Source organism: Myotis myotis, unplaced genomic scaffold (genome assembly GCF_014108235.1).
Source record: "Myotis myotis isolate mMyoMyo1 unplaced genomic scaffold, mMyoMyo1.p scaffold_m19_p_5, whole genome shotgun sequence".
NCBI lineage: Eukaryota > Metazoa > Chordata > Mammalia > Chiroptera > Vespertilionidae > Myotis > Myotis myotis.
In genome coordinates this window covers 41363100-41383598 of record NW_023416357.1, presented here as the reverse complement: position 1 = coordinate 41383598, position 20499 = coordinate 41363100, and the positions used below count along the sequence as shown (strand labels likewise).

The following is a 20499-nucleotide window of genomic DNA, read 5'->3' as shown; positions in this document are numbered from 1 at the left end:
TCTCTCCCTCTCTCTCTCCACATGCGCGCGCACACACACACACACACACACACACACACCTCTCGCTCCTACTGTCTCTAAAAATCAATGAAAAAATATCCTTGGGTGAGGATTTTAAAAAATAGTTTAAAATGGTAAATTTCACTATATGTATATTTTACCACAATAAAAAGAGAGGGCCATAACGGAATGACAATAAATTAAGTTATTGATTCAAAGTGGGGATAAAAATTCCTGCTCCCTAAGGAGGCTGTGAATTTTTTTAGTGAGATAATATATGAATAGAGCTTACTTAATACAGGGCCTGGCATGTAGCAAAGGTTCAGTAGACGGAAGTACCTCCTGAGTGACAGGGGACAGCTCCTTCCTGTACATGGCAACATGTCACAGGCTGTGCGGAGAGGGTGGGTCATTGTATACCAAGGCTCGCCACATGTGTCCAGACCTGATCAGATCAGCAGCTTCTCAGTTCCCAGAGGTGTGTTCAAACTGGCCAGGGATTGACACCCCCACCCCCACCCCCGGTTCTACAGCTACAGTGGGACCTTGACTTACGAGTTTAATTCGTTCTGTGATGGAGCTCATAACTCAAATTACTCGTATGTCAAATCAAGAAGTGAACGAGTGAGACAGGTGATGCTGGGCTGATGTTGTGGCGCTCACTGTGACGTTCGCTGCGCCAACTAGCGGTGGGGTATCTGAAGCTGGCTCGTAACCCGAATTTTAGCTCGCAACTCAAAGCAAAAAATCGGCCGAGAGCTCGTCTCTAGGAAAACTCGTTAGTCGGGACACTCGTAAGTCAAGGCCCCACTGTACTCCTAGAAGAGGCTGTCTCACTCTTCAGAGGAGCCTCCTGCTCCATTCTCCCTCAGAGGAAACACAGGGCTAGGCCAGCATGCTCCTCTCTAGGCTGTCCCTTGGAGGAGGTGAGAATACCACCCACCAACACAGACAGGAGAGGGAAGTGCCCTCTCCTGAGGACCCAGCTGACCTCAGGCTCCTGCCCAGCTTACCTGCATCATCCCGCCAGCAGCAGGTCTGGAGCAGCTGCTGTGATCTCACGCACCCACATGCCCTCTCTTCTCCCCTCTCCTTCGAATCACCCCCCTTCTACACAAAACGTAGCCAATTAATTACTCTTCACAAAACACAGCCTTAAACATCCTTTTAAAGAAAACTCCCACAGTTGCAAATAGCAAAAAACTAAGATTATTACACAAAATTAAATTTAATTTCAAAATCACCCCTTTGTTTTCCCTTGGATTTATTGTAACATTGATGAAGTGAATGTAATTCTGACTTCTAATTAGTTTTAGCTCCCACTGGTACTAAGCCGCTTTAGGTTTTAAATGTTACAAAGACTCATTAAAGGCTTTTCTTCTCCTGTTTTTCTTAATCTTTCTTCTCAAACCCCACAAGCAAAAATTACATCTAGCTTCATTTAATTTTTATCTTTAAAATGTTGACGAATAAGTAAATGGTTTTTCTTTGAAAATGGTAATGATGAAATCTGTGGGATGGGGATGGGTGGTCAGGTCCGTGGGGATTTGCTTTCCTAATTGGAATTTCATAAATGGTCGTCGCTTTGGTCTCACTGTGAGGACATGAAAATCTCACGCTGAAAACCGGGGGGAAAGGTCAGAAAAACATTTAGTTCCCACGAAATGAGCTTGTGCCTATAGAATACGGAGTGAACTAGTTAGTCCTGAGCAAAAACCAAATGGGCAACAGCAACAAATCTCACCTCCATTTAGTGGGGAGAAAAGCAACAAGCGTTAACATTAAATGACTGAGTTTACAACCTATTGTTTGAAATATGCAGACACAACACAAGAGGCCTTTGAAAAACAACTGACATCTTGTGAAAAGATAAATTGGGAGGTTTGGGGATATGAATTATGTACATAAATAATAAATGGGCCATATTAGAAAAATGAAGATTACAGAAGAATGAAAAAAGGTAAAATAACGTAATTCTATCATCCAGCGATAACTACATTATGGACTCTAATCCTATTCTAGTCTTCTGTATCTCTCTTCATATGTATGTGAATGTGAGATGTATACATACTGACGCTGAATTTCACACTATGACTCAGGTGTACACAACAATAAAATGAAAAGAACCTTTATTTCTTCCCTGTAAGTGGATCTTATTTTGTTCTCTAGAATGTGCCTTGCCTCTGGTTACTAGGCTCCCACAGTCAGTGACCTCTTACTTGCAACACTGGTGCTATCAGATTCCCTCCCCTCTGGTCCTTCCCATAGCACTTTTCCATTCCTGCCAAAGTTCAGCCACAATACGGGCTGCAGGTGAGGTCACCTTGTTATGAACTGAATGCTTGTGTCACCTCAAAACTCATATGTTAAAACCCTAATCCCTAGTGTGATAGTGTTTGGAGGTGGGACTTCTGGGAGGTAATTAGGTTTACATGAGGTAATGAGGGTGAGGCCCCCACGACAGGATTAGGGTCCTTAGATCAACAGTAAGAGAGACCAGAGTCACCCTCGCCAGCCATGAGAGGACAGTCACAAGACAGCTGTCTGTGAAGCAGGAAGTAGACCTGCACCTGGCACCACCTTGATCTTGGACTTCCCAGCCTCCAGGACTGTGAGAAATAAATGTGTTGTTTAAGCCACCAGACCACGGTATTTTGTTATAGCAGTCTAAGTTGACTACAATGCCTCCATTTTCTAGCTGTGTAATTTAGGATAACTTATTTACCTCCCTGTGCCTGGGGATAACCTGTGAATTGATAACAATCCTACCTCCATTTTTCAGTTGCTGTGAGGATTAACTGAGATAACATGCCATCTTTTACATATCTACTAGGACCAAAATAGAAGTCAACAAATGCTAGTTCCCGCCTCCACTCTTTGTCTGCCTAGAGAAACAGACTCAATGCAGGTAAAGATCGTGTTCCCTCTCTCAGGGGTTCATTGTCAAGCAAGAGCTGAAAGGGGTTAACCTTAAAGAGAAAGGATCATTTCATCTGAGGTTAAGATCTCAGTGTGTGTTTGGAGGGCTTTCCAGCCCCCCTGACACATCTCATGAGCTGCCACTATCTCTACAAGAAGCAAAGTCCCTGTAAACTGGAGGTTTGCTTGTCTCTATTGTCTTATTCTGTATTTTTAAGTTAACATCAATTGAGTTTTATAAGTTTGAGGATTCTTTTATAACTCGGGATAAATGCATAAGCCATAGCTTTATACAAAAAAAAAAAAAAAAAAAAAAAAAAAGGAATGAATGTCTGTACCTTAAATTCCCACCTTAGGCAGAAAACACACTAATAGTACTGAGTCTACAACTGTTTCTCCATCAGACACTGCAAATGATCATTGAGGGGATGCAAAGGGCCCCATGAAGCCAAAATCAGGCTTCTTTGCTTTCCTGCAGCTTCTGTAAGTGTGCAGATCTCCTCAGCACCCCGCTGCCTCCACAACTGCAGGCAAGCACACTCTTAACTTTGCAGACCCCATTCTCCCTCTTCTGGACTGCTTGCCAATTAACTTAGGTGCCAGTCTCCACAAAGTCTGCCAGGCTGCATTTTGTCTCCACCAGTGGACTCCTAAACCATCTCCCAGATGGGTAGTATGCCAGGAAATTGTGGAACCACAAACACCTTCTTCTCCCTGGATCCCCCTTTGCCTGCAGTATTTTTTTCAGACAATTGCTCCAAAATATCAGCGGTGAGTCAGACCTAGCGATCAAGAGCACTGAGCTCTGTGGTATTAAATTGAGAGATGGCCTAAAGGTAGAGTTAAAGTATCCCCAGCTGGCATGCTAGTCACGAATCTTCAAAGCTGGGTGATAGTATCTTTTCTGGGGCGTCAGAAGCTCAGTAAAGAACTTCCTGCCACAGACTGAACAGCGGGGGGGGGGGGGGGGGGCAGCAAATTGCCTCCTTCTCTAAGCAACCAAGTCTCAGCACTGACACTGACACCCACACTGAGATTTGTGCCTACTTACCATAGACACTCAGTTCCGTCCCGTTTCACTGAGTTCAGCTCTGGCTCAGCTGGGCCCCAGGACCTTGGGTGTGTCACTTCCTCAGACCTCAGTTTCCTCCTTTGAAATTTGCACTTGGCACCAGTTAGGTCCCCAGACCTGCCCAAGCCCGGGAGCAAGCAGGGCGCTTGTTCAGGGAGAGAGTCCAGCCGATGCTCCTGAGATGCCGGCAGTGTCCCTGAAACACTGGATTTGGAGCTCGCTGGGTCTCTTCCAGCTCTCAGATTTCTTTGATTTAAAGACACACAAAAAAGTATTCTGGATGAGGATAGAAGATGTTTTTACTGCAAATGCCTTGCCGAGTTCTAGGAAAAGCAGGTCAGCAGGGGGTCTCAGCACCACCGTAGGATGTTGATGCCTGAGGCATTTCTATTACCAGTCGCCTCTTCACAAAAAGGCCTACACCTGTCTCCTTTCCTTCCATCTGTTTCTGGTAGCTCCTGTAAATTACACCTCCTGCAGTGGTTCTCAACCTGTGGGTAGCGACCCCTTCACAGGGGTTGCCTAAGACCATCCTGCAGATCAGATATTTACATTACGATTCATAACAGTAGCAACATTACAGTTATGAAGTAGCAACGAAAATAATTTTATGGTTGGGTCACAACATGAGGAACTGTATTTAAAGGGCCAGAAGGTTGAGAACCACTGCTTTAGTGGGAGGGAGTTGGCACATCTTCCCCTGAACTAGTAATAGGATATCCACATGAAGTGGACACACACACACACAAAGTCAAAGCCTCATGTGAACTTTTTTCAGAAAAAAAAAATACAGTATGCACCTATTGTCTCTCTGCCGTGTAAAAATCCTCATAAACCAACATTCCAGTGTGTTTCTCTATGAGTGAGGAGCATTGTTCAGCTAGTTGTTTTCATTCCACATTCAAGGCCCCATAATTTCCCCTTTGCAGCATCCATCAACGAGGTTAAGTTCCTCCTCCTGTGGCTCAGACTCAACGTGAAGGTAACATATAAAGAACTTCTAGCCCAGTGAGCAGCGCTAGGAGTTTGTGCAGGATTACCGAGCCCCGTCCGGATAGGGAAAGAGCTCTTGTATGTAACTGAACCTGAGCTGCTCCTGCCTCAGCTCATCTTCTATGGTTTTGAAGAGGAAATGGAAGTGTGTGTGGCTTTCACAGTTTGCTATTGTCTGCACTATAATTTGTAAGGAAAGCAGTGACTCTAAGTAGCTTCCCCCTCCAGGCTCAACCCTTTCCCAAACCTAGAGTAGTGGGAATCCTATATAATAAAGATGTAACGAGCCTCTGTCGTTATTATTATATACAGTATGCCAGGAGGGACACAGGATTCTCTCTCCCACCCTGGAGATGCATTATCTCATTTTCAAAATGGTCTCTGAAGCCACAAGCACAACAGCCCTTACATTTAATTCTGCCAAGTAAAAGATTACTGGGGAAGCAATCAAATTCCAACATTTCATCATCTTTTTGCTGCTGGGACATTCACCTCCTAGGCACTGGGGAGATTATTGATGGTCCAGTTATAGTCTTTGCTTCCTTTGCAATTGGAAGACCAAACCGCTATAATTTATAGAGGTCTCTACTGGGTAAAAAGGGCAATGAATTAGACCCTTTGTTTCAAAACAGAGGAAGCAGCTGTGACTCAGGTGCTTCTAAAGAATATTTGAAATCAATATTGATGGTGAGAGCTTGGGAGGTGTCCTTCAATCCGGTTCCCAATGGTCTTTTAGCATCCGTGTAATGTCAGCACCCCCTCTGCTTTCCCCCACCATGTCCTCAGAGCAGAGAGGGCAGGGGTGTGGGATGGGAAACACACACACACACAGGTATGGAGTCTGCCAGACCTCAGCTTGAACCCTGGCTTCACCATGTATTAAAATTCCTGAGAAAATCGATTTACCATTTTGAAACTTAGTTTCCTTATCTGTGAAATGGGGCTACTATTTCTTCATAGGTTTATTGAGAGGATTCGGTGGCGTAGCATGGGTAAAACATGGGGACAAGGCCTGACCTTAAGAAATGTCAGTCTTCTTCCCCCTAATTTCCTTCTTTCCACACCTGTCCTTTCGTGTGCTGAAATTCAAATCCTTGTCTCGTTTCTTTCTTCTCCAAAGTGATCGTTGCATTTTCTTTTGTAATTTCCCAACAGTTTTCTTCCAGAGCCTAAGCTTTCATTGGGAGGGTCATTAACTTCCCCAAGCCTTTGAAGTGAATGATTTTGCAGTGCAGACTGGTTGAGTCTGAGAGTGGCCATAAAAGCCTAACTTGTGACCGAGAGGGATTTAAATGAAAAGAATGATGTGGCAGCTGACCTTTTGAGACTTGAACTTCTCACCGTTCACAATGCATTTAATAAATCATTTCTGAGCATTTACTATGTTCGAGGCATTGTTATAGATGCCGAGGAAACAGCAGTAAACAAGGTTGACTCAGATCTGCTCTCCTGGACCTCACCATTTGGTGAGGACAGACCCCTGAGTCGGGCTGCTATAATAAATACCACAGACAGGGTGGGAGATTAGGGGGGATTTTAGGGGAGGATCTGAATAGATCAATACAACAGACATTTGTAACTCACAGTTCTTGAAGCTGGAAGTTCGAGACCAGCGTCCCACCATGGCTGGGTTCTGGTGAGGGACATCTTTCTGATTTACAGACAGCTGCCTTCTTGCTGTGTCCTCAGATAGCTGAGAAAGAGACTGTCTCCTGCCTCTTCTCATAAGGGCACTAATCCTATCCATGAGGGCTCCACCTTCACGACCTAATTACCTCCCCCCCAAGGCCCCACCTCAAATACACCTTGGGATGTAGGGCTTTGACATATGAATTTGGGGGACACACACATAGCAGACACTTAATGATCACACATAAACCAGATAATTTCTGATACTAGAAGTGAAAAGAAGATAAAGCAAGGAAATAGGACCAGGAGGGATGAGGAGGAGTCCTTTAGGTAAGACAGGGGTGGGGAATGTCCGGGAACATCTGGTGCCAGAAATCATTCGGTCTGGCCCTGCCAAGGCATTAGAGGTGAGTTAAATAAATGTTTGACCAAATATAGCAGGCTAATTTTTATTTCTAAGTTGATCATTTTGTATGGCCCACGAATGATGTTATAAATATCCAAATGGCCCTTGGCAGAAAAAGGTTTCCCACTCCTGAGGTAAGAGATCAGAAGAACCTTAGATTTCTCAACCAGGGGCTGGGAGGAATTGGAAGGGGCGGGAATGAGAAGCTTTTTTTTTTTTTTTAAGAAAAAAATCCCAGAATACTGTTTGTTTTTAAGTTATCTTCCAAAAAGCCGTATCTTCACTACAACTTAATGAACAAGATATCAGATGCATTTGTGGCCAATGCCAATGCACTCACATGATTTGTAAAATGTATTAATTTCCCAAGGTAGTAAGTGTGTGTTAATGTTGTATGGAAAAAGAGCCTCTAAAATTGAAACTGCTTAGGTGGAGATCAGGGGTTTTAAAATATTCTTGGGCCTTAACTCTCAGTTGTTCTTTGATGGTACTATTGGCAGAGGTGTGGATGGCACCAGGTATTACACCAGTGGAGTCAGACCAGACCTGGGTTCAGCACCCTGGGTACTTGAGTTCTGGCTAGGAAAGAATTCAGAGCCAACACTCAAACTATAAGAGAACATTTATTTGAGGTAGAAGAAGTAATGTGTGGAAGAAATGGGCTTAGGAAACAAATTGTAAAGGCAAAGAAAGGGCCCTGGGAGAACATGTGGGGACCTTCATTTTGAGGGTTTTTAAAGGTTTTGGAGATTAAGGGGGATCTCAGGGGAGGATCTCAATAGAATAGTCATCAGTTTATACTGATGTGCCAAAACGAGATTTATTCCCTTAACTTCATCTGTCCTTGGGTGTGGTTGGCAAATGGCACTAATTAGATTTCTGCTGTCTCCCTGAGTAGGGTGATATAAGCATTTACCCCCTGGCTGGGGAGAAGTACAAACCATTTGCTCTTAAGTGTCCTTGGTTTAGGGAAGATAGGATTTACTAGACGGCTACAAACTGCTGCTTAACTACCTGTCTCAGTTTCCCTCTTCCGCTTGTCCTGGCTTACTAGCTTGTCTCATAACTGCCTGCCACAGTACTAGATAATATTTGATGACCGTATTTCTATCATTTGGGAATTGTATAGAGGGGTATTTGCCAATAGCCCCTTTAAAAAGATTATTTCCTATTTATCCCTATGGAACTCCAGGGACCATCACATGATCATTTGCTCTCGCTCAATGAAGGGGCAGATGGCTCTGTTATTGGGTTGGCACTATGACTGCCCAGTGGAAAAGCTTTATAATGATGATGATGTGAACAAAGAAAATCCTTGGCATTCTCAAGTGAGGTTCATTTCAAAAAGCATGTGCTGCCCTGGCCAGTGTGCCCAGTAGTTGGAGCCTCGACCTACACACCCAAAGATCAATTCCCGATCAAGGGCACATACTTCTGTTGCAGGTTCGTTCCCTGGCCTCTGGTTGGGGCATGTGCAGAAAGCAACCAATCAATGTATCTCTCTCATATCGATGTTTCTCTCTCTCTCTCTCCCCCCCTTTCTCCTTTTCACCCTCTCTAAAAAAAATCATGGAAAAAATACCCTCGTGTGAGGATTGATAACAATAACAACAAAAATGCATGTACTTAACTTCTCTGATTTGTTGGTGCTGTAGTGGGTCCTAGGGTTAGAAAGAAAAGAAAAACAGCTTAGAGAGGGATGTGGTAAGAGAAAAGTATGGCTGGGGAAGTGGTTTGGGAGAAAAGGACATTTTAGTTGGTAAGGTGGTATAAGGGAAGAATAAAGACATGAAACCTAGAATAGTGGGAATCCTATATAATAAAGATATAATATGCAAATGGTCATTTCATAATGACCGGATCACGGATCAGCAGGAGGATGGGGCAGTGAGCTACAAGCAGGCAGTGGAGAGCTACAGGAGGGGGCAGGGCAGCAAGCTATGAGGGGGAGGGGTGGGAGAAGGGGGGTGGGGGGAGCTACAGGAGGGCGGCAGCGAGCTAGTGCACAGGGCTACTAGTTCTCTAATAAAAGTATATAATGGCACTTTTTAAAAATTACTGTTTAAACATCATAAGTTAGATAAAAGTATAAAGAAAACATTAACATTGCCTATAATGCCACTGTGCTAGGGAGTTAAAAAGACATGAGCAGAGCAGGGACAATGGGCCAGGTGCTGAAGGTCACCAGGGTGGGAAGCCCAAGTGCCTAGCAAAGGACAATTTTAGGGGGGACCTCGCCCCCAGGGTGACCTTTTCTTCCCTAGCATATAGCTGGTCATTCAGTTTAGATCCCCCTGACCTTTTATACCACTGGTCATTTGGTTTAGACTCCCTGATCTTTCCTCCCTAGAGATAACATCTAGGCCTCAATTAAAATCCAGAGAAGTGATGCCATGGTTGACCTCAGGACCAGCTGCATTAAATAATGCCCCCCTGCCCTGGTGCCAACCTCAGAGTGTAGGTTGAATAAAACCCATGTGTTGTGGAATCTAGGCTGGATCAGAAATGTTCACTCTATCACCATTACACCATTTTCATCTCCATGATTAGCACTTATTGAGCACTTATGATGTTCTAGGCACTTGCTATCTTATTTTAACCACCAGAGTTCTAGTTTTGCAGTTTAAGGGTACATAACATTTACCTAGTGCAGATTCTCACCAATCCTCCTCCCTCCTGATTCATTTGGACTGGGTTGGGGCCTGGAAATCTTAATGTTCAATAAGTGCCCCTAGTTGAGACATGCCAGGAAAATGAGGCTTAAAGAAGTTAAATAACTTACCCAAGACCTTTGACCTGAGGCAGTCGGATGGCAATCCTTCCTTCCAGGGCCCTAGGGAATGTTCTTTCCTAGTGTCTCCCACCGCTCTCCCCTTCTCCCTGGCTCCCTCTGTGCCTAATGTTCTTATGTTGTCTTATATTCTTCAAAAGGGAGTATACCTCAGTAAGAACTAATCTACAGGTACTCACTTCCAAAATGACACCTCCATACTTTTCAAATTCTTTCCCTTTATCCTGGCATCTAGATCATTTCTATCAGCACCATCGGCATCCCCTGGGGTTTGTTAGAAATGCAGAATTTCGAGCCCAGCCCAGACCTACTAATGTAGAAGTAGATGTCTAGGAGATTTAAATACACATTAAAGTTGGAATAGATGCTGTTCTAGACACTTCTCAGCCAGACATTGATCTGATTATTTGATTAAATGATTCACCATAAAAGCAGTAATTTTCAACCCTGGTTGCATTTAGAATCATCTGATGCTTGAATGTTGATGCCTGGGCCCATCATCAAACCAGCTGAATCAGAATCTGTGGGGGTGGAGTTTATTCATCTATATTTCTAGAAATACCTTGGGTGAGCCCTAGCTGGTTTGGCTCAGTGGGTAGAGCGTTAGCTGGCAGACTGAAGGGTCCCAGGTTCAATTCTGGTCAAGGGCACATGCCTGGTTGTGGGCTCGATCCCCAGTATAGGGCATGCAGGAGGCAGCCAATCAATGATTTTCTCTCATCATTGATGTTTCTCTCTCTCTCTTCCTCTTCCTTCCTCTCTGAAATCAATAAAAATATATTTTAAAAAATACTTTGGGTGAGTGTAAGTGAAGTTAGGGTTCAGAACCACTGCTTTAAAGATTTTAAAAATTTAGGGGGATATTTAGAAACTGCTCTAAGTTAGAAGAAAAAAATGCATTAAATCCTACATTAGTTTCTCATAACAATCAGGATAAATTTCAAATTTCTCACATTAGCACCCAAGGAAGACCCTTTCTAAAATATATATACATATATATTTTATTGATATCAGAGAGGAAGGGAGAGGGAAAGAGAGATAGAAACATCAATAATAAGAGAGAATAATTCCTTGGCTGCCTCCTGCATGCCCCCTACTAGGAAGTGAGCCTGCAACCTGGGCATGTGCCCTTGACCTGAATTGAACTCCGGACCCTTCAGTTTACAGGCCGATGCTCTATCCACTGATTCAAACTGGCTAGGGCAAGGAAGACCCTTTCTGATTTTGAGTCCTGTCTATATCTCCAGCCCTGTGTCCTGCTCTCCCACATCCCACACTTTGGGGTGCCCCAAACCACTGGCATTTCCCCAAACACACCCTGTTGCTTCATACCCCATGACTTTGCCCAAATTCTCTCTTCCTCCATTCTTTGCCTTATCAAAGACATGACTTTAAGCTTCTGCTGCTGGAAAGTCTTCCTCAATCCCACTATTCTTGGAGTGAAATTTTTGTTTTTAAAAGTAAAACTTAAGGTTTTTGTTTAATGGTTTCTAGTTATTTGTATTGTCAGCCACATCCCAAATCCAGGGACCCAAGCAGACCTGTCCTATTGTCTCCTATAAGCGTTGTCTTCCAATAACCACACTGGGAAAATGTTACACATCAGAATGTGCTAATTCAGCCAAAACCGGTTTGGCTCAGTGGATAGAGCGTCGACCTGCAGACTGAAAGGTCCCAGGTTCGATTCCGGTCAAGGACATGTACCTGGGTTGTGGGCACATCTCCAGTGGGGAATGTGCAGGAGGCAGCTGATCGATGTTTCTCTCTCATCGATGTTTCTGACTCTCTATCTCTCTCCCTTCCTCTCTGTAAAAAATCAATAAAATATATATTAAAAAAAAAAGAATGTGCTAATTCAGAGCTGACCCTTAAATGTTGTTTAAAGTTCATTTAAACCCCAGAAAATGCAAAGGCCAGTGCCTCTGGGCAAGAGAAATAATCAATCTTGCCTCTTACAAACTTATTGTATGTACCTAATATACACAAAACAGAAAACCTCTCCTTTACTAGAAAGGAGCTTTCTAGTAAATCTTACAGATTTAAAATGTAATTTGACACATAAATTGCTTTTTCTCACTTTTGATCAATTTTTAGAAGTTGCATGAAATGAACCTTGTGTGTTTTTTTTTCATTTATTTTCTATGTTGAGAATATCCTTCCTCACATAGAACATGAGGAAATTTTTGGATTTACATGGCATGGTTTGGTGACCCGTTTTAGAATATGTAAACTTTGGATCAAATTGAATGAAAGTTTAAAGGTCCCTGAGAAAGAGTCAGATTTTCTCTTGCATAAGTAGTGTGACCTCTTCTAAGAAAAAAGTCTAAACACCTCTGAAATATGTGTTTAATTTTTTTCTCATTTTTTCTTATAAATTTTCAAGAGACAGGAAAAGTAATTCCCAGGATATGCATTTCTTCTCTTGAGTGCTCTGACCTCCAACTTCTCCCTGTTCTATCTGCTAAGAATTGAATTGAGGGAAACAAGAACTATTAATCTATTTAAAGAAAAAAAATTAACAGTTGGGAGGCTTCCAGTCAAGATGGCAGAATGGGTAAATGCAGTACTTGTCTCCTCCCACAACCGTATCAAAACTGCAACTAAACTACAGACCAACCATCATTCAAACTACCTGAAATCTAGCTAAGTAGAAATCCTATAACTAAGGATGTAAAGAAGAATCCACATCAAGACTGGTAGGAGGGGTGGAGATGGGGAAGGACTGGTCTCACACCCTCTTGTGGTGGATAACAATCAGAAGGGACATCTCAGCTGTGGAGGGATCCGAGCCCCACACCAGTCCCCACAGCCCAGGGTTCCAGAGCCAGGAAGAGAAGTCTCCATAACTTCTGGCTGTGAAAACAGGTGGAGATTGTGGTTGAGATGGAGATCTGCTGGAGTCCCAGGCAGTTCCTCTTAAAGGGCCTGTGCATGAACTTACTCAAACTCACTATTTCTGAGCTCCAGCACTAAGCAGCAGCTTGAAAAGCTCCAGGAACATATGGGGAGGAACTGAATTGTCTGGTTCAGGACAGGGCTGGAGGGGCAGCTTTCTCCCAAACCCAAGTGCTGGCTGGCAAAGGTCATTGTTCCTTTGCTGAGCTGAGCCCCCCAGACCAGCAGGCAGGCGCCGTATCTGAGTCTCCTGGCTAACACACTGTCGCCCCACCCTGGTGATTCCCTGAGATCCCACCCAATCCAACTCTTAGGCCCACCCAAGCTTTTCCATACAAATGGACTGTCTGGTCTCATGCTGTTGACTTTCCTAAAACCTCTCAAACAAGTAGTATCTGGCTTTGGCATCATGCCCTGTACCTCTTGCTACATGGCCCCAGGTGGGCACTAGTGGCAACCAGCCTTGGTTCACAGTTGGCCTCTATCAGAAACCTCTAAGCCCAGCAGAAGTAGCAGTTACCTGATTTCTTTGTAGCTCATGCTGGGTGGCCCTGGGCAGGGCACAGGCGCAACTGACGTTTGGCCTGTACCTCCCAGGAAGCCCCAGAGCTACCACACCCAGTGGACAGTTTCAGACTATACCAAAACACCACCCACCACCTCCACAATCAACACACTCAAGGGGCAGACTCAGCAGGCACCAGAGCCCTGCTGAAGAAAGTCCTGCTCTGTGGGGTCAGCCCCTGCATCGGTGATCCTCCACTGTAGTTGCTGCCAGCCCTCACAGCTGATCAGCCTGGGGATAAATCCCTCCCATTGACATGCAATAGCTATCAAGGCTCAACTTCAACAGGAGAATGCACATAGTTCACAGCGGGGTGGGGGGTTGCGGGGGGAGGGGGTGTTCGCCTAAAGTGACCGAGAGGCTGCACCACTGGGTCCTACAGGACATCTATTACATAGGACCACACTACTAAACCTGGGAGATACAGCAGCTCTACTTAATACACAGAAACAAACAAAAGAGTCAGCAAAGTAAGGAGACAAAGAAACAGATCTCAAATGAAATAACAGGAGAAATCTCTGTTTAGAGCTCCTTCCATTTGAAGCAGAATCAGAAGCCACTTAATTTCTTTAATAGGAAAGAAGCTCAAAATATAATTTAAGTATGGTGAACATCGGTCTTAGAATTTTGCTAAGTTCTAGTCTCATTTGAAAGTAGCTACATTTTTTTTATGTTCTCTGACAAACAAAAAATGTATATAACAGCTTTAATAAGAGGAAAACTTCAAGTAGTACATATGAGATTTGAAATATTTCTTTAAAGTCAATATATGAAGATATACATCCTTTACTAATACTAGCAATTAATTATGTGTATATTCTATCTATAAATGGTATTACAGCAGTGGTTCTCAACCTTCCTAATGCTGTGACCCTTTAATACAGTTCCTCATGTTGTGGTGACCCCCAACCATAAAATTATTTTCATTGCTACTTCATAACTGTAATTTTGCTACTGTTATGAATCATAATGTAAATATCTGATATGCAGGATGTATTTTCATTGTTACAAATTGAACATAATTAAAGCATAGTGATTAATCACAAAAACAATATGTAATTATATATATGTGTTTTCCGATGGTCTTAGGCGACCCCTGTGAAAGGACCCACAGGTTGAGAACAGCCGCATTACAGTATCTATAACTTTGAAGGGGATAAATGAATAATAAGTAATTAACTTTGGATATATTTCTGCCTTTAGATTAGCTTGCTACTTATCTCTACTTTCCTTTCTTCTTCGATTGTTCTACAAAGTAATCATTACAAGCAACTGTCAGGGCGCCCACCTTGACCACAAATTCATTAAAATCCACTTCGTTGTCCTTATTGGGTTCCAGGTTTTGCATTAGCTTATCAATCAACTGAGGGTCCTTTTGGCACAAAAAGGAAAAAGAAAATGTCTAACTCCCAGGCTTTGAGATTCATAATGACAAGTGAAATCGCATCTTCCTTTTATCTATATTACATTTTTTATTTTCATTTTTAGCACCTAAGGACAGTTTCCAAAGGGCTATTTGCAGGAAGGTTTGAACCAGGCGCAGATTCTAAATGAGCCTAGCACTTTGCCCCAGGGCCACATACTTCTGGCTCAGACCTAAACACTCAGGAGATCAAACAGCAGCTCATCATGAGCCAGAGCGAGTGGCTGATGCTGAAAATGCACTCACTACACGACATCACAGGTCAAGGGCCAGGACTCGGGGAGGCAGGCAGGGAGCAGGGAACGAAGGTTTTGCAGCCAAAAGGAGGTAGTGTGAGCGGCTCTACCAGTCACCAACAATGGGACTCTAAGCAAATCCCTTAACATTTTTAATATTTTGTATATGTAAATGGGGAGAATTAAATCTCCCTACAAATTTGAGGGATACGTCAACATACTTTTAAATGTGCTTAGCATCAGATTGCTATATTTAACAAATATATGGGACACTTGGTTAAATGTGAATTTCTGATGAACAATGAATACTTTTCTTTAGTATATTGCATGGGACATACACTAGTTTATCTGGCAGCCTTACTGAGCACAACGCCTGACCAAGAAAGAGGCACCATAAAGGGCAGAACTTACAGAATGACCGCAGTTACGGGTGGAGAGTAAAGCACGGAGCCCACGGAGAGCAGGGCCCGGAGCGGACAGGACTGTGAGCCACCCACCCTTCCTCTGATAGTGGCGGATGAGATTCTAGAACAGCCATGGGCAAACTACGGCCCGCGGGCCGGATCCGGCCCGTTTGAAATGAATAAAACTAAAAAAAAAAAAAAAGACCGTACCCTTTTATGTAATGATGTTTACTTTGAATTTATATTAGTTCACACAAACACTCCATCCATGCTTTTGTTCCGGCCCTCCGGTCCAGTTTAAGAACCCATTGTGGCCCTCGAGTCAAAAAGTTTGCCCACCCCTGTTCTAGAAGTAGCTCATTTCTTCCGGGATTTCCCATTGCCCTCTCATTAGCTGCCAACCGTTAAATGGTTGGAAACTTAAATTGATCATAATCAACTTGATCAAAAGCAATTATAAATTTCACTTGAATAGCCAAACCGGTTTGGCTCAGTGGATAGAGCGTCTGCCTGCGGACTGAAGGGTCCCAGGTTCGATTCCGGTCAAGGGCACGTGCCTCGGTTGCAGGCACATCCCCAGTAGGAGGTGTGCAGGAGGCGGCTGGTCGATGTTTCTTTCTCATCGATGTTTCTAACTCTCTATCCCTCTCCCTTCCTCTCTGTAAAAAATCAATAAAATATATTTTTTAAAAAAATTTCACTTGAATAAATCAAAGTGCGAGTCTGACCAACTGAGCCTTTTATTCTAAATGTTAGATAATACAGTAGCCAAACTGAATTTGAAGAAAAAAAAATTCCTGGGGAATTCTAAAATCACTAAAAAGGTATTGTGAAGAATTGCAATATTAACATACAGCATGTGACTGTAGTTAACAATACTGTATTGCATATTTGAGAGTTGCTAAGAGAGCAATAGATCTTAAAAGTTCTCATAACAAGGAAAAAATGTTTGTAACTATGTATGGTGGCAGATGGTAACTAGACTTATTGTGGTGATCATTTGACAATATAGACAAATATTGAATCATTATGTTGTATACCTAAAACTAATATAATGTTATATATCAAATATACCTCAATTAAAAAAGTTCTAGAAAAAATATATAAATTACCATTTGCTCTATCAATGTAATAAAAATAAATTGTTATTTGGAATCCAAAAATAAGTACCTAAAAAATTACTGTTAAAATTTTTTTACTTAAGTTTTTCCCGTAGAGAGTGGGAAGAAGACTGTTGTAAATACAGTCACTGTAGTCTTAATGCAGGGTTTGTACAGAATAGCATCATGCAAGGGCAGTACATCCTGCTCAAGTCCATTTGAGGCAGCTCCATAAACATCAGAGTGACGTATTTTAAACCTTGAGGAGGCCCCGAACACTGCACTGTAAGGTTTCATGTGTGGATTTATTACACTAACTCCTGGCTGTCTTGAGATGCGAATCAGTTTGCTACCCAGCTGGTTACTGGCCAGACACACCCTTTCCATCAATCCCTATCAGCTGTGCTTGGCTGACAAAGCTTTCCGAGTATTTGTCATTCATTAGAAACTTTGCTGCCACAACATAAAGCACCCCAGGTTTCATTTCTGGCCCCCAAAACAACATCCATTTACAGACACCTGGACAAAGCTCCAGGTATAACTAGTGTAATTAGCTGTAGCTATAGTTATAGTTCCTAGTTCTATAACTAGCTACATCTCTGCTGCACCAGGGTGTTGAGAATTGATGAGAGCCTCACATAGAATTTACAATACTTGGAAACCCACAGGTGATACAGGAGAGGCCACACAGGGACGACGTGCACAGAAAACAAAGGTTCTCGTGTTTGCGCCCGTGTTTCCAATCTCCAAAGAAATTACGCTGTGTCTGTGGCAGAGTCACAGGAGACGATGTGCACAGAGGCTGCCCTGGGTGTGCACCTCGCGGCCTGGACCGCAGGGGCAGGGGAGCTGGGTCCCACCGGGAGGCGTCCGTGAGCTCTCTCTGCGGGAGCATCTTCATCCCGCCTTATTGACCTGGAATCGGTCCCCTTCCTGGCAGGAGAAGCACTGGAAGATTCTAATCATGGTGCCCATGGCCCTCGCCAGCCGGCGGGCTTGTTAGCAGCAGCACTGACCCTGCCGGGGCAGGCCACCAAACTCAGGCGGGGAAACGCCGACACGTTCATTAACACAGAAGAGCGCTGTGCTCGTAAGTTAGCAATCAGACAACAAATATTAAAACACAGGCTAAAAATAAACAAAAAGAGGAAGAAAACACCTAACTTCTTACTGGTTCCGCCAAGGCGCAGCTCTGTCAACAGGTGTTTACAATTAAATTATGTGCATTTATAACCGAGGTTTCCCGCTCAGCACACCTGTTCCCAGGAGGATGAAAACCGCCTGAGACGAGGGATCCAAAAGCAAGAGCCTCGGAGCCTGTTTTCCATCACCAGAAGGAACAGGTGTGAGCTGCTGCCCGAGGGCCATAAGGAAGGGTTGGCGCCCGCTGTGTGCATTAGCTGAGAAGGCGCCCGCTGTGTGCATTAGCTGAGAAGGCGCCCGCTGTGTGCATTAGCTGAGAAGGCGCCCACTGTGTGCAATAGCTGAGAAGGCGCCCGCTGTGTGCAATAGCTGAGAAGGCAGGAGGAGGAGAGGAAGCCTTCAGTGATCCCTCACTACGGGGCGTAGAAATACAGTCAGTTGCTAGGAAGTTGATGAGGGGGGGGAAACTCTAAAAACAGAGGAGCAAAGAAAATACACTGGTTTGCTTTTTTTGCTCGGCGACGCGAACATGAGTGGGTTGGTGGACGAGAGCGGCCTGCACCGAGCGCCTTCCTCCGGGGCCGGGAACTCGAACTCGGCGCTTTGGAGAGCCTCGGGCGGCGGAGCGCCCGGGGGTTCGCCGCCGGGCTTCGAAGGCGCGCCTCCCCAGGATCGCCAGGACGGGAGCAGCAATGGGAACCCGCGCCTCCCCCACCTCCCCTCGGCCGGGCAACATCTCTACAGCGCCGCGCCGGCCCTCTCCCACACCGGAGTCGCCGAATACCAGCCACCACCCTACTTCCCACCTCCCTACCAGCTGCTGACTTATTCCCAGTCGGCAGACCCCTCCTCGCATCTGGGAGAAGCGTACGCTGCCATCAACCCCCTGCACCAGCCGGCGCCCGCGGGCAGTCAGCCGCAGGCCTGGCCCGGCCGCGGGAGCCAGGAGGCTGCCGGCTTGCCCTCGCACCACGGGCGCCCGGCCGGCCTGCTACCCCATCTCTCCGGGCAGGACGGCGGCGCTATGAGCGCCCGCAGGGATGGCTTCCACCGCTCGGACCTGCTGCTGCCCCACGCGCGCGCCCTGGACGCAGCGGGGCGGGCGGAGAACCTGGGCCTTCCTGACCTGGGGCAACCGATGGACGAGGTGCAGATCGTGGATGGGCAGCACCGGCTTCTGCATGATCAGACTGGGATTCGCAAAGGTCCCATTTCAATGACCAAGAATCCCTTGAGCCTCCCCTGTCAGAAGGAGCTGGTGGGGGCTGTGGTGAACCCCAGTGAGGTCTTCTGCTCCGTCCGCGGAAGATTGTCCCTCCTGAACCGCACGTCGAAATACACAGTGACAGTTGCCGAAGTCCAGAGGCGATTGTCCCCGCCTGAGTGCTTAAATGCCTCATTCCTGGCAGGTGTTCTCAGAAGAGCCAAGTCTAAAAATGGAGGCTGGTCCTTGCGGGTGAAGCTGGACAAGATTGGGCTGAACCTTCCAGCGGGCAGACGGAAGGCTGCACACGTCACCCTCCTGACTTCCTTAGTAGAAGGTGAGGCCGTTCATTTGGCTCGGGACTTCGCGCATGTCTGTGAAGCTGAGTTTCCTAGTAAACCGGTGGCCGAGTACTTAACTAAACCTCATCTTGGAGGACAGAATGAGATGGCAACGAGGAAGAACATGCTGCTGGCCGCACAGCAAGTGTGTAAAGAATTCACGGACCTTCTCCACCAAGACCGAACACCCAACGGGAACAACCGGCCGGCCCCGGTCTTAGAGGCGAACATTCAGAACCACCTGTCTCACTTCAGCCTGATGACCCACGGGTTTGGCAGCCAGGCCATCTGTGCCGCCGTGTCTGCTATGCAGAACTACATAAAAGAGGCTTTGGTCATCATAGAGAAATCCTACATGAATCCTGGGGACCAGAGTCCAGCCGATTCCAGCAAGACCTCGGAGAAGATGGAGAAGCATCGGAAATGCAACAGGTGGAAACAAAGGGAAGACGAGTCTGCAAGGGGAAAAAAATCTCAAACCACGCTCACCGGCACAGATGGGGAGACTCCTCGGCCTGGGGGGACAAGCTAAGCTTTTACTTGCCTTCCCATTGAAAGGCCTGTTGGCCTCCTGGAGTTGGACTTGCCCTCTTGGAGTCCTTAGTATTTTTCTGGTGCTGAAGTGTCTCCTTAACTCTGGACGAGTCATCAGAAGGCGACAAGTACTGGTTCTCTATTCATTAAGCTTATGTTTTATTTTGAACCCCATTCTTCTGTCTCTGAAAGTGGTGCTACAAGTTTTCAAACCTTTTAAATCCATCCCCTGGGCTAACAAAACCCCCGCATGCTTAGCTGTTGAAATGTCAAATCTATGTGATTCAAATCAATAGTAACTTTCAGTGTTAAAGTCATTGCTGGCTCCCTGCCCACTTAATATTTATCTTTAGAAAAAAGTGTTTATCTAGCATCTTCAGATATCAAATCCTGCGTTCAGTAGGAGGCAGACTCTGCTTAGCAACTAATTAATAGGTGGTATTGAACACACTTAAAAATCCCCTTTTCAAAAGGGGCTTTTGGATTTTACAAAACACGTAGAAACAAAGCCTGCTGATTTTATGTTGTTTGTTTTTTAACTGAAAATTAACTCTACACGTGGGAGATTCTTTGAAATGACATGTTCCTTTAAGGTACTGAAGCTTTATTTGCATATTTATTTCACATCTTGGTGATTCGAGTAAACTTGAAAAGGGTAGGCATGAAGCGTTTTTTGCTGCCTGTCACCCCCCAGGTCCCAGAGGAGGCGCTGTTATTTTGAGAAACAATGTGTCTCCTGTACAGATTTTATGTATGCATAATTTAATCGGGTCTGTAGATACGGGTGCACTTCTTAGTGACTTTTTGAGAAATGGGGTTCCATTTTAATAACTTTTAAAGGTGA

General features: G+C 44.8%; 2 protein-coding genes across 2 annotated transcripts; one reads left to right on the top strand and one right to left on the bottom strand.

The window, feature by feature from the left end:
- Positions 1-14362: 14362 nt before the first annotated feature.
- On the bottom strand, positions 14363-17665 carry S100Z (S100 calcium binding protein Z). The gene is given in 3 exon segments (XM_036307778.1): positions 14363-14672; positions 17302-17336; positions 17339-17665. Coding segments are annotated over 3 exon segments (285 nt in total). The 5' UTR covers positions 17409-17665; the 3' UTR covers positions 14363-14492.
- A 440-nt stretch (positions 17666-18105) lies between these two features.
- On the top strand, positions 18106-19653 carry LOC118655995 (transcription factor AP-2 gamma-like). Its single transcript, XM_036308634.1, has one exon. It carries the CDS (start codon positions 18106-18108, stop codon positions 19651-19653), a length of 1548 nt encoding a protein of 515 aa, XP_036164527.1.
- Positions 19654-20499: the final 846 nt, after the last annotated feature.

Coding starts and splice junctions, on each gene's coding strand:
- LOC118655995 (XM_036308634.1), top strand. CDS start 18,106: ATGAGTGGGTTGGTGGACGAGAGCGGCCTGCACCGAGCGCCTTCCTCC.